This window comes from Zosterops lateralis (genome assembly GCF_965231275.1).
Source record: "Zosterops lateralis genome assembly, chromosome: 15".
Classification (NCBI taxonomy): domain Eukaryota; kingdom Metazoa; phylum Chordata; class Aves; order Passeriformes; family Zosteropidae; genus Zosterops; species Zosterops lateralis.
Genome location: NC_139775.1, coordinates 14,565,400 through 14,578,770, shown reverse-complemented (window position 1 = coordinate 14,578,770; position 13,371 = coordinate 14,565,400). Strand labels below are relative to the sequence as shown.

At 45.5% G+C, this 13,371-nt stretch overlaps 1 protein-coding gene across 1 annotated transcript in view; it reads right to left on the bottom strand.

Moving 5' to 3' along the window:
• Window positions 1–13,371, bottom strand: part of DNAAF8 (dynein axonemal assembly factor 8) — a gene marked incomplete at its 5' end in the record, with an annotated part of 86,905 nt that overhangs the window by 17,089 nt on the left and 56,445 nt on the right. The window contains 6 exons of the mRNA XM_083872312.1: window positions 826–1,021; window positions 6,038–6,207; window positions 8,122–8,175; window positions 9,476–9,550; window positions 11,179–11,505; window positions 12,649–12,843. Coding sequence (XP_083728438.1) covers window positions 826–1,021; window positions 6,038–6,207; window positions 8,122–8,175; window positions 9,476–9,550; window positions 11,179–11,505; window positions 12,649–12,843 — 1,017 coding nt within the window. The remainder of the gene's footprint in view (window positions 1–825; window positions 1,022–6,037; window positions 6,208–8,121; window positions 8,176–9,475; window positions 9,551–11,178; window positions 11,506–12,648; window positions 12,844–13,371) is intronic.

The window sequence follows — 13,371 nt, the reverse complement described above, 5'->3', positions numbered from 1 at the left end:
GTTCCTGTGGGACTTGAGGGCACACAGTGCTTGCCAGCTCACCTGTGTTTACAGAGTTATTACTTCATTATTTTTATATTCATATAACTATTAGAGCAAAATCGGTGTAACACTGAGGAAAAACACAGGCTAACTGTGCCTTATTCCATGTGAATTTTGGAATGACGTCCTTCCCTCCTTGTGGCACTTCCCATTTTCCCATCCTTCACCACCCCCTACACACACTGCACATCCCAGTGCTTCCCTGCTGGCAGAAGAGCTGGGCTGGTTCAGAATTCCAACGATTCTGACTTGCCCTGTGCCTGTGCCCAGCTGGGAAGAGCCTTTGCAGGTGGGAACAAGCTGAATTTCCCTGCTGGCCTCAGCCAGAGCAGGTTGGGATCACCTCTCTCCTGCCAGCCATCAGCACTGGGAGATGTTACAGGAATTCAGGGTCCTGGAGCCTTTGTGAGATCTTGGAATTGGCCAATGGAGACATCAGGAAGCAGTGAACACAAGCAGGGAACACAGATGGGTTCTTGGGGATAATTCCAAACTAACCAAGCTAAAAGGACAAAATGACCAAGCAGGGAAGAGATCAAAGGAAATGTGTTCTGATAAAGGCAGAGCTAGGGCTGCTCTGGGAAGAACCTTTTGGAATGGATCTTCTGGGAGAATATTTCACTGCTTGAGACACACTCAGCTCAGCCACCCAGAACACAGGGAAACCTCTCTAGGGAATAATGGCCTCCAGTGCCTGCCAAGGCTGGATCTGCACTGACAGTGCAGGAGGGAACAACACATAACACATCTGAGCCTTTGGACTTTTCTTTTACAAAAACCCACCATAAAATCCATTCTGGACTGTGCTGGTTCCATACTGAACCCTCCAGAGGGATGGATCCAGTGCTTGGGCCAGTTGAGGATCCTCTGGTCCCAGCAGATCCATCAGTTTCTTCACAGCATTGGGTCTCTGCAGGCACAGCACGAGGGCAGTGCCTGAGGTCAGGTAGGTGCAGTGAGCTTCCACAGCAGCTGGATCCTGAGGAGAAACCAGAGATGGAACAGGTTATAGGGAGATGCTGAGCACTGAGAACATCCCAGCTTTCCTTTGGTTAGGAAGGAAAGTTGGGAGTAAGTAAATCGGTTGTTGCTCCTTGTTTTCTCTCCTCTTTAATACACTGCTGGTGCACTGAAGATTCCAAAATCCAGAGCTCAGACACCAGGCAGTTCCTGTGACATCCAGCAGGTCACAGGAGGGCTCTTCCTTCAGGAGGACATCTGGATCAGGAAGAAGCACAGGCACAAACAAGAACACCAGGGTCATAAATTGTCTGAGACGAGGAGCCACGTTTAATTCTTCAGCTGATAGAAAATGATGGATCACAAATACCAGAACTTTGCTTTTTGAATTCCCCACCTCCATACCCTGCTCCTCCTGAAGAGAGAATTCTGACACTAGTCAGGATCAGGACTACAGAGCTTAAAAGTAGGAGGGTCAGAGCAGGGGCTGCAAGAAATCAGTTTGTTCTTCTGGCCTTGTTTGATGCCCTTTGCTCCACAACAAATGTCTCCACCTTTGCTTCTTTTCCAAGCACAGTCAGTTCAGTCCCTGCCCACTCCTGAGCAGAGCTGTGGTGCTCACAGCACCCTGGGATTGTACATTGAGGAAGGGTGAGAGGAAATGATGAGAAGCCACCACTGCATTGGGGAGGAGAGGGCTGGGGACAGACAGACAGACTGACAGGGACCCTGGGACAGCAGCAGAACTGGGGGCAGGTGGGTGGCAGAGCTCTCTGGCCTTGCTGCTTTAATCAAGGAAAACCTTGGGAAGCCAAGCCTGCTGCAGATGTCTGGGCTGAGCACAAGGTCAGGGTGTCCACAGCAGCTGCAGCTCTGCCTCCTCCTGCTTCTCCAGCTGAAAAACATGGCAGGAGCATCCAGTTCTGCCTCTTCCTGCCCTTCCATCTGAATAATGTGGCAGGAACATCCAGCTGTGCCTCATCCTGCCCCTCCACCTAAATAACATGGCAGGAGCATCCAGTTCTGAGTCCTCCTCCCCCTCCATCTGAACAAGGTGTCAGGAGCATCCAGTTCTGCCTCTTCCTGCCCTCCCATCTGAACAAGGTGTCAGGAACTTCCAGCTGTGCCTCCCTGCACCCCACAGTGCAGCCAGCCAGGCCTGGATGTTCTTCCCAGCTTAAAAAAACAAGGGCATTTCCAGCTCCCTGCCAGAATCAACCCATGGCTATTTACTTTTTTTCCCAGTTTTTGAAGAAATAAAAACAGGAGAGGGGGAAAAAAAAAAACCCACCATTTGATTCAGCTGAATCACGTCATTCACTGAGGTTTTTAATTCCTCTATTTTTTTTAATCTTCTAAAAGCAGCAGAGGATAGCAATTCTCTAGATAGAACATTTCCAAAAGCAAATCCTATCGTTTCATTTAAAAATATGGAGATAAAACACTTCAAGGCCTTTTTGCTTTTCTATCACGTGTGACCATTCACTGCCTTTGACCCAAATCTTCTTGTGCTCACCCTCCTCCTAAACTGCATCTCTGAGAAGTAGGTTATGAATTGACAACCACGGGCTTCAAGGCTGATATCCCCCCCCCCCCTTTCTCTATTTGCAAAGGCAAAAATATTCCCTGAGAAAAACCTCTCAGTGTGTTTAAATTGGTGAGATATTTAAGGCTTGGGTGGGGTGTTTGTCAGTGCTCCTGCCCCGTGGGCAGAGGGTCACAGCTGTCACTCAGGGGCTCTCTGGTGACAAGAGCTCTGCTTGCATGAGGATGGAGAATTTCAGCTTGTCACAGTGAAATGGTGACATTCATTCAGTTCTGTATAATACAAAATAATCCCTTCCTGCTTGGAAATTTTTGTTAGTTAAAAAAAAAAAAAAATAAAAATGGATTTAATCCACTTTTCTATGGGTTTTCTCTTTGGGCAATGAAAAGCCAGTGATGTTTTTCATGACGGCTTTCAAAAGGACTGATAAAACATATCAATATTCACCCAGGTTGGAAACAGCTGCAAAGAAAACATTCCGTTTCTGTTAAGCAGACCAGAATAAATGAAAATATTTTATTCCAGGGCTTCTAACCAGCAATTTCAGATCTAAATAACAAAACTCTTCTGTCTTTTGGTTGTTCCCCAGCAAATCCACAGACTTGGGGTTGAGGATGATGCTGTTTATAATTGCTGTTGATGGTGTCAGGGAGATTCTGGCAGTTCCTCACACCCACTCCAGGCTCTGCCAGCCCTTCATTCCCTCCATTCCCACCCTGCCCCTGTGCAGCTGCCTGGAATTAAGGGAGCAATTGCATCGAGGGGAAGTTCCAGCTGTGCTCTGGCTTGGGAGGACTAACGGGATTAAAGAGCAGCCGAATTATCCGGCTGATTTTACCGCCGGCATCACAAGATGGGGCTGGAGGGAATGGTGGAGTTATTGAGTCCAGTGACCTGCAATCACATCAGGTAATCCCCCACTGCAAGATCAGGCCCCACTGGAAAAATAAAACCCAAACTGCCAATCTGCACAGGGCTGGATGTGCTGGATAAGCAGCAAAGGGAGATCCAGATCCCAGGGCAGAATCCCCTTGGGAACAGGCTGAACATCACCAGGTCATGCTGAGAGCTGGGGAGACATCAGCTCTATTTACCTGACCTTTATTTTCTATAATCATTATAAAACATCTTGTTGTGGCTCCTGTGATTCGATAACCTCAGCAAAGAGCAGAGCAGTTGTTTTTTCTGGTGCCCCAAAGGCCACACGTCGCTCCCAGCTCGGGGGGACTATTGCAGCTGGAAAAGCAATCACAGAGCTGAGCTCGTGCTGCCAAGGATATTTGTCAAGTGCATGTAAATAATACATTAGAAAGGAAAAGGAGATGTGAGGTTGTCTTGCTTGCAGTGAATAAACCCAGATTTGCTCTCAGGTGCTGTGTACACACAAACAAATCAGCACTTCCCAGTGCTTGGGGGTTCTCTAGAGATGGATTTTGGAGCATGCTTTGGGTAAAGTGAGAAAAAGCCCTGGACAGAACTTCCAGAAGGGACAGACACACTGGCTCCAGCTTCTTCAACAGGACATTTCATTATGGATCTCACCAATCCATATAAATATCTCCAAGGGGGTCAGGGGATAGTACCAGGCTCTTTCCAGCAGTGACAAGTGACAGGATGAGCAGTAATGGTCAGAAACTAAACCACAAGAAATTCCACCTCCACCTGAGGAAGAGCTTCTATAGAGGGTGGCAGAGCTGTGGAACAGCTGCCCAGGGAGGGCTTGGAGTCTCCTCCTCTGGAGACACCCCAAAGCCACCTGGCTCCAGGTGACCCTGCCCTGACAGGGGGTGGCACTGGGTGATCTCCAGTGGTCACTTCCAAACCCAACTGGGATTATCCTGATCTGACCTGCTAAATGTCAATTTAGCAGGTCAAATCCTCGTCTGAAGCCCACCATTGCATCCCATTGTGCAACAGGCCGAGGAACAGATCCATCGTGAATATTTCTCCCATCCAAAAGCTGTAACATGGAATTTAGCTGGGAAAAACAGCCCTGCCCTCATGGCTGCCATTGAGCCACTTACCCAGAGGATTTTCCAAATAACCCAGTCCCTGGAGCCTGCTGAGGCTTTTTCAAAATCTCCCTACTTATCCTGGGAGCTCAGCCTTTCCCAGCCCTCCCCAGTGAGAGCCATTCCTGCTGTTCTGAAAAGGAGCAGGAGCCCCTGGGCAGCAGAAAGCATTTCCCACTGTCTGCTCCCCCTCACCAAAGGCAGACTGTTCTCTTTGCTTCCTCACATCAAACCCTGCTTTTTCCCTCGTGAACAAAACCCCCAACAGTCTGTAATTTTTATACTCATTAGTCACCAGCTTTTCAAGGCAACTGAATCAATGCTCAACAGCTGCTCTGGTGTGTTGGAGAATGCCAAAACCAAGGAAATTTTCAGGAAAGAACCTCTCCTCACATTTACCCCACATGCATCTGCATTGCTTCCTGAGGATATTTGGGGTTTTTAAGATGTTTTCTGTTTCAGATGATCAAAAAGGCATTTTGTGTTTAGCTCTGTGATTAAATAACATTGGGAAGCACATCTCCATCAAGCCTAATGGCCAGTGGAAATATTTAAAATTCAGATGTCTGTGCTCACTGCTACCTTTCAGAAGGTATTAATTGTTCCAGAGCACTGCCTTGGCCTGGGCCTGTTTTCTTCTGGAAGTCTCTACCAAGAATTTGTAAGAGATGCTGTTATAAACTTTCCAAACTTAACCCAAGTGCAGTATCAATTATAAATGTTTGGGTTTTTTATAGTCAAGTGGTTAAACGTCTTCAGGAAAGCAATCAAATAACACAGATTGTTTTTCCCCAAGGGAAGTAAAAAATATAATAATCCAAGCTCATCTTCTTTTCCCAGGAGTTCAGTGCCCTGGCTTTCATAGTATTCTTACATTAAGGGTATGACAGGTTGAGGAAAGAAAAAGTTTCTAATGCCATGAAAGAGTAGAAACAAACATCTATTTTTAGCTAATCAACCCCACAATGCCCTAAGATTTAAGAACCCTCTTTATTGCCTATCAGACGTGAGCAAGGACAATTTCCTCTCCTTGCAGGTGATTTTTTACAGAGTGGTTCCCAGGGTGTCTGCAATGTAATCTCAGGCAGCAGCAGCTCAGGGATGTGAATTCCCTGACAGGGCAGGAGCTTTTTCCAGATTAACCACATGGAATAAACCCATGCACACATAATCTCTGGATGTGCCCTACCTGCCATGACCTGGGGGAAGGAGCAGAGAACACCTGTTTGGCAGGGAAAGAGGCAGAGCTGAACAGATTCCTGCCAGGTCTGTATTGCCTTCACCCTCCCCAGTTTCCTTTGGGAAAAACCAAAAATTGTCTTTATGGCAGAGTGATAAAAGGAACCCTGAGCACAGTCAGCTCTCTTTGTGCCGATAAGGTGCACACATCCGATTGTTCCGTACAGCTCCGAAATCCCGGGTGGGAATTGCTGCATTCAGGAATTGTGGATAATCCATTTTCCTCTCTCTCACCGACCTGCTGCACCTCTCCGGGCAGGAGCGCGAAGGCGGCGGCCGCTTCCAGCTCCAGGTGTTTCATCCCCACCAGGCTGAATTTCTGCAGGTGCAGATCCCGGAGGATCCTGGGCAGCCTTTGGCTCCACACCCCGGGTTTGATGAGCAGCACCGTGCAGAGAACCTGTGCCCCTGGAATAAAGCACTGGGTGAAACACTGTGCCCCTGGAATAAAACACTGGGTGAAACACGGCGGGTTTTGTTTACTACGCTGGGAATTCACAAAAGGAAGTTCACCAAAATACCAACAAAACAAGTCCATAAAAACCCTGGGCACTCATTTATTTATTTATTCGGGTTTGCTTTGTTGGGCTTTCAGATTAAAAACTTGTCTGAAATGAGGTTTCTCCATCAAGGCAATCTGAAAAGTTTTTTGTGGCAGCTCTGTCGGGTAAGACTCAAACCTTTCTATTACAGATTAATGTTTTAAGAGAGATAAAACATTCCTTTTTACATTTTTCATGTGAACGGTGGTGATTATGTGATGTAATCCTTGAGCAGCTATTACCTTACTCTGGTGTTCTGTGTATTTTAATGCTGTTTCAAAGAGGCACTAACAACCCTGACAGGACCCAATTAATGTCATAAACCAATAATTAACTGAATTGTCTTTACCAAAATTGACATTCCAGAAGAAACTTTCTGCTTCTGACACAGCTCTCCCAGCAGAGCTGCCAGGAAGGTGCAGCACTTTGAGGAGCAGAAAACAAACCAAGAAAGCTTTGCTGTCTGATGAAAATGGATTTAAAGGCAGAAAATACATAAATTCCATTTTTAAATGACAGCATTTTCAAATTTTTAGCCTTGCTAAAGTACTTGCTACTAAGAGTATAGTTAATATTTTATCCTTATAACATCTTTTGGAGATTTATTGGCAAGTGCAGTGTCAGAACCAGTCTGTGAGGCCCAGGAACTGCTGGTGCTGAACCACATCAATCAGCATGAGCACAGGGGAACATCCTACAGGCTGCTAAAACTGATCCAAGCTGATCTATTTGGGTAAAAAAAAAAGTCATTTTCTGTTTCCTGTACACCCCAGTCCTAATTACACAGATGTCAATGCAGCAAAGCATCAACCTGGAACTTAATGCTGTTATTTCCAGGTGACAAGCAGGACATGGCACAGAAACACAGGATCAAAAATAAAAACCAAGATTATTTCCTCCTCACTTGATAAGGGAACTTAACCCTTGTGCTGCAGGGAGCCCTCCTGCTCCAGATGTGCTGTTTTCCTCACATCATTCCTGAACAGAAGGGTTCCATAGCAACAGCCTGGGAGTGCAGGAAGCTGCTCCACCTCAGCAGCCTCACCCATGTGTGTTATGTAAACACTCAGGGGCTTCCAGATGTTTTCCTCACCATCTGCTATGGTTTTGGGCAGATATTCTCATTTTTCTCCTCTGTGAGTCACTACCTGCTGCATATTTAGGGATTTCAGACACTTGAGGAGGATTGCCAGCTTGGTTTGGTCAAAGACACCTTGTCACCCAGAGCTGCCTTTCTCTCCTCAGGGATTATAAGTAACAAGAATTAGAGAAAATACCATTATTTTTCAATGGAACAATCTCTGCTGATCATGAATTACCAGAGGTACCTGTTTGGCAATGCTCAAACCTGTCTGATTTCCAGTTCTGGCTGCTCAGAACTTTTCCTGGTCTCTATTATTCTCTACTTTGTAATATTTTTAGATCCATTCTTCACAATCCTTTCCTTTTTGCCTCCCAAAAAAGTCACTACATAGGTTTTGATTTCATAGCCTGACTGTGAAAATAGAGTTTAGTTATGCCATTTATGTTTAGATATGCTATTTATAGATAACAGTTCAGATAGGTGTGACTTCAAATAAATGGGAACTCAGGACAAGCAGACACCACATTTCCTGGCATGCTCAGAGTGCATCACTGCCTGGATTCCTAAGGAAAAATGCCATTTTCCTAAGGAAAATGTTGGTATAATCCTTTTGCTTATTTTGGGCTGGTACATCCAGATGATTTAGTTCCACCAAGTCCTTGTCAAACCTCATTTTTCCATTTGCTCTTCTCTCACCTGCCTGCAGGTAGGAAAACAGGGATTCTGCTCTGCACCTCCAGCTCTCAGCCACTAAAGGAGAGAAGCAAATTTGAGTGAGTTTTGTGTGTTCTGAGACAATCTGAGAATTGTGCTTTTATCTCTACATAAAGCAGCCAATATCACAGTGACACACTGATATTTTAGGGTGTTACAGTGGGATATGGAGGGATTGATTTCTGAATTCTGGGACACCCTGGGAGGGGTCACACTTCCTCCTTCTCTGGTGATCCTAGGAGCACAGGCTGATCAGGACTGCAAGTCCTAAACCTTTTCTGGGATTTCAGGGAGTGGTTAACAGTGGTTTTAAACCTATCTGTGCTCCCAATACTCCACAGTCAAGTCAGATGCTGCCCTGTTTTTCTGCTGTTCCCAGAGCTCAGGTGTTTTGTTTCATGTTCTTTCAGAAACAAAGTGCTTTGGATCCTGAGTGCTGCTGATAAAACCTCCCTGGCATTCCCCAACCAGCTCCAGTGGTTCTTCAGGAGAGCAGAGCAGGATGAAAGGAGCCTGGGGAATCAGAACTTCGGACAAAAGCCAAGAGAAAAATGTTCTTTCCAGTCTAAGGTAAAACCTGCAGTGATCTGGAGATGAGGAAAATTAAGGCACTTCAGGCACATGGGAATTGAAAAGTTATCCAGATCTAGGGCACAGTGAGGGGAATCCTGCATCAGATTGATAAAACATTTCCTTTTCCAGTGACTGGCAAGTTCAGCCACTGTGATGTGCAAGGTAGATAAGAAAAAACTAAAATCTGTTTGTCAAAACAGAATTAATTTTTTTTTTACTTTTTTTTTCTTTTTTGGTATTTATTACTGTCCAAAATCCATGTCTATCTATTTTCCAGGGTTATGTAACTGGAAGGTATTTAGCCAAAGTGTTTTGGTTTTTTTTTATTCTAATGAGCCCTCTTTCTCTTTCCACATTTTTTTGCTGCAATGTTAAGAGCACAAATAGCAGGTGGAACCAGCCCTAAGGTCCTTGCCTTGTCTCATAATTTTTAGCTCATCCTCCCAGCACCAGCTTTTTTTCCTTAGTGCTGGGGTTATCTGAAAGGACTTTCAGGATCTGTGAATCCCATGGTGACCTGGGCAGCACTGGGATGTAAATTTACATCTGAGAGATTGGAAATGCAACTTCTGCTCTCATTTCACCTCTCTAAAACACCTTCCCACTTGCCTGGGATTAGGATGTCTGACCAAAGGTTTCCTAATCCCATTGCAATGGCTCTGACAGAGGACACACAGTTTTCTTCAATCTGTTTAAGTGTCTAAAATAACTTGTTGTTTTTGGTTGTTTTTTTTTTTTTTTTCAAGAGGCAACTGGTGCTTACCTGTGGTTTTCCCTTCAGTGCTGGAGCTCCTGCCAGGTGGTGGCAGGTATTTCACAGCAGGGTGGTGTTCTGTGTCTGGAAAAGGAAGGATGGGTGTTTTTATGGATTCACAGATGGGAAACCTTCACTGTCTGGGGCTGGAGAGTGACAAAGGTGATGTCATTTAGCAGGGCAGATTTCAACCTGCTACAAAATAGGGAAGAGATGTTCTTGAGTATGGAGGTTTCTCCATTCCTCCCAGAACAATAAAAACACAAGGAAAAAATGGAATTACCTTCTAAAAGAGATAGTGCAGGATGCTGAAGTTGTGTCTCACAGTGGATTTGGTGCAAAAGGCTGGTACTACCACTACAACCTCCCTCAACAAACTGAGCTCACAGCTCTGCTTTCCTCTTATCCTGCCTTCCCATCTCAAGATAACTTTAATTAAGGGCTGCAGTGAAAAAACTGAAAACTCTTTACAGTTTTAGACACCACTTTGCCATCTCTTCTGAAGGCTCCTCTTCCTGCTCACCAGTCTCACAGAGAACACCTCCATAGTTCACTGACAAATCAAACTTGCTGCGAGCCTAAGCCCAGGATCTTTTCCCAGACAAATCTTTCTTCCTGGTATTCAGCAAAGCCAATTTGTTACTGCACACTACACAGGCACAGTGGGTTTGACACAAGTGTCTAAGTTTGTGTTGATGACAAAAGACTTTTCTTCCCCAAGGAAAGATAAAGGAAGGGATGTAAATTCAAAGCACGAATGCACTTATGGGACTGCATCACTCCCCCTCAGCTGATACATGGTGTTACCACAATCTTTGATTTCTCTCTGCTTCTGAGTAATCATAAAATCTCACAATGGCTTGGGTTGGAAGGGACCATCTTGTTCCAACTCCCTGCCAGAAACTGTCAGGGCTCAGAACTGTTTCTCTCTGGGTGTGAGGAGTCAGGCAGCCCCAATTCTTCTCTGAATATTTCACATCAAAAGAAAACAGTGGGAGCTTGTAGTCTGCTGCTCTAAAGCATCCACTATCAATAACCCCACAGTCTGCACAGTGATTTAGTTTTAAGAGGCATGGCTATACATTTCCTGCTACAGGAGGAAACTATCAAATTTACTGTGCTGAAAGATCGATGCTGGCACACATCACTGAACTCTGAGAAGCTTTTGACAGCAAAGGTCTCCATTCCTCTCTTCATTCTCCTCCAGGATAAAAAGAAATTCTCAAGAACTCTGTTTTCTTCAGCTCTTACAGATTGGTCACACCTTCATCTCCCTGAGCACAGGGCAAGGCTGAGGCAGCAACTGAAAGTCTGGCACCACAATTAGGGGCCCACATGTAGGTGGGAGAGCTCTAGGGCTCTGCTCTTCATCTTCTCTTACAGAGATGGTTTAAAATGCATGGTATTATTTAGTGATCCTGCCAATTGCTCTGATATCTAATTAGTACTTATGGAGTACCTCAAGATCATCAGAAAGGGCACCAGGCCAAGCACAGCCACATTAATTAAATAGACCACCTTGTAGATGACCTCAGCTGGCTCCTGCTGGTTTCATTGCCTCATCTTAATTCAGCCAAGCACAGATTTTACCCCCACATTATTATGTTTTCCTGTGCCTGAGAAAACCCCCAGCACTGGATTCCTTTGTCCAGGTTCAATCAATTCTCACACACCCTAGAGCTGAGAATACAAACAGTACAAATATCCCTTACCATCTACCAGCTCTGCCTCAGTGAAGAAGAGGATGACTTGTCTGAAGGTCACCTCGGGGGTCAGGGCCATTAGTGCCTGTGGGAGGCTGTTGTCCCCTGTGCTGAGCCTGTCCCTGCCCCGTGTCCATCCCTCCAGGGCAGCTCCCAGGGCTGGGAAGGCGTCGATGGCGCGGAGGGCGCACAGCAGGACGGGGCTGGACATCAGCGTCTCCAGGCTCCTCTCCCAGCCAGTGTCCCCAGCCTCAAATGGGGTTATTTCCCTGGCCTGACTCCCAGTCAGATGGGGCAGCCACTTCAGGCCTAGCAGCTCAAATCCTGAATCAGGCTCTGCTGCAAGTAAAAAGAAATGTTTTTAGCACCAGACAGCAGCTTGTGTTCCATAGAAGCTGTGCTTTCTTTTGGACACAAATATTTTATTTCACATTGATTTTTTTTTTTTCCCCTGCACAAGATGGACTGTATTGAAAATATGGGAATATACTGAAAGAACCCACAAGATGCAAATTCTAAGAAATGCCATTACAGTGAAGAACAAAAAAAAAAAAAAAAAGGGTTATCTGGGAAATCAACAGGGAGCCACAGGGAGCAAGTGCCATGATTTGATTAGAGAGCACAGCTAATGGAGGAGAGTTGAAAGGGAATCACTGAGAGTACGCTGATAACAATGTGGCTTGGCAGAGCATAATCCATAATTATGGATCCTTTAGCACCTCTCACAACACTTTAAGCAATGCTCATCATAGTAACAAACTACAGCAGAATGCTGACTTGTCTCTAAAGTAGTTTCAATGTTGTTGGGTTTGTAAAGTTGTCTTCTGACTATGTAGGAAGGTATTTAGGGCTGAGTGCTGGAAGTTTCTGTTGGCTCAGATCTCGGATACAAAACGTCACAGAATTTCAATTTCAACATAGTTTTGGGAGAGGCAGAAACAACAGAGTGTAAGATGGGCAGACTTGTGCCCTTTGTGCCTACACCTCCTGTGTTATCACACTTGAGTGCAACCTGCACATGAAATTACATAAACTGCCTGTCCTTGCCAGCCCTTTTGATGCACATGCGAGCACCCGGCGTGGGGATGGAATTGCTGCTCCTCCCACGGAGAGCGTGAGGCTGTGAAGTTCTGTCCCTGGACAGAACAGAGCCAAATTCCTGTCCCAGTTCCATCCCAGCCTTACCTCCCAGTGCTCAGACACAATGCTCTGTGTTACATAAAAGCTCTGCAAGCCCAAGCACCACTCAGAACTCATTTGATGCTCTCTGAAGCAAATTATGCCCACCTGAGCTGTTTGTGATTGCCCATAACAAACCAAGATAAATTCTTCAGCTCTTCAGGGGGGAAACAAAGAACCCTGTTCTTCCTGAGGCCTCTTCACCACATTTTCCCTGATGATCCTGCTATTCTAAAAAGAGCTACCCAGGATAAACTTTCCTGCCCAAGGTCTCCAGCCCTGCCCCAGAACAGGGATCACCTGCAGTCTGAGATGGGTCCCTGAGGCCAGGCAGCAGGATGTGCTGGAGGAGCTCTCCAGCACTCTTGAGAGCCTGCATCCCCACCACAGTCAGCATCACCACTTGCTCCATCCCGGGCTCAGCAGCATAAACTCGGTGGCACAGGAAATCCAGAGGGATGTGACGGGGCTCTGGCACTGCACTGAGGTTTCCTCCTGCCCAGGGAGAGCAGCAAAACAAAACTGTTACCCCATGAAAACAGATCTCAATCCTTTTGCTGTGAAGGAATTGCAGAAATCCCAATCAACATTTCAGTGTCTCCTCACACTCAGGAAAAGCCTCCTGAATGAGGAATATTAACACAGCAAACTCCCTCTAATTAGTCCCAGTCCTTCCCTGGAATTACATCTTGCCATGTAAAGCAAATACATTCCCTTGTAATTTTGATATCCTTATTCACACCATTAGGCAGAGTTGATAGATCTGCACCAAAATGATTTAAGGCACCAGTTTTGGGTTGATAACTAATGACTGACTTCACATTAAATCAATACTTCATTTTGCTTTCTAGGACATGGCAGGGCACACAATTAGGAGCTAATTTGGGGACTGCTGTAACACTGTGTCTATATCCACAGTCCTGTTGGGATCCCTGTGTGTTCCACACTGATTCACTACATGATTATTTAAGCAATTCTATCAATAAACATTTATTTACTTACTTATTCTTCCATCATAACATT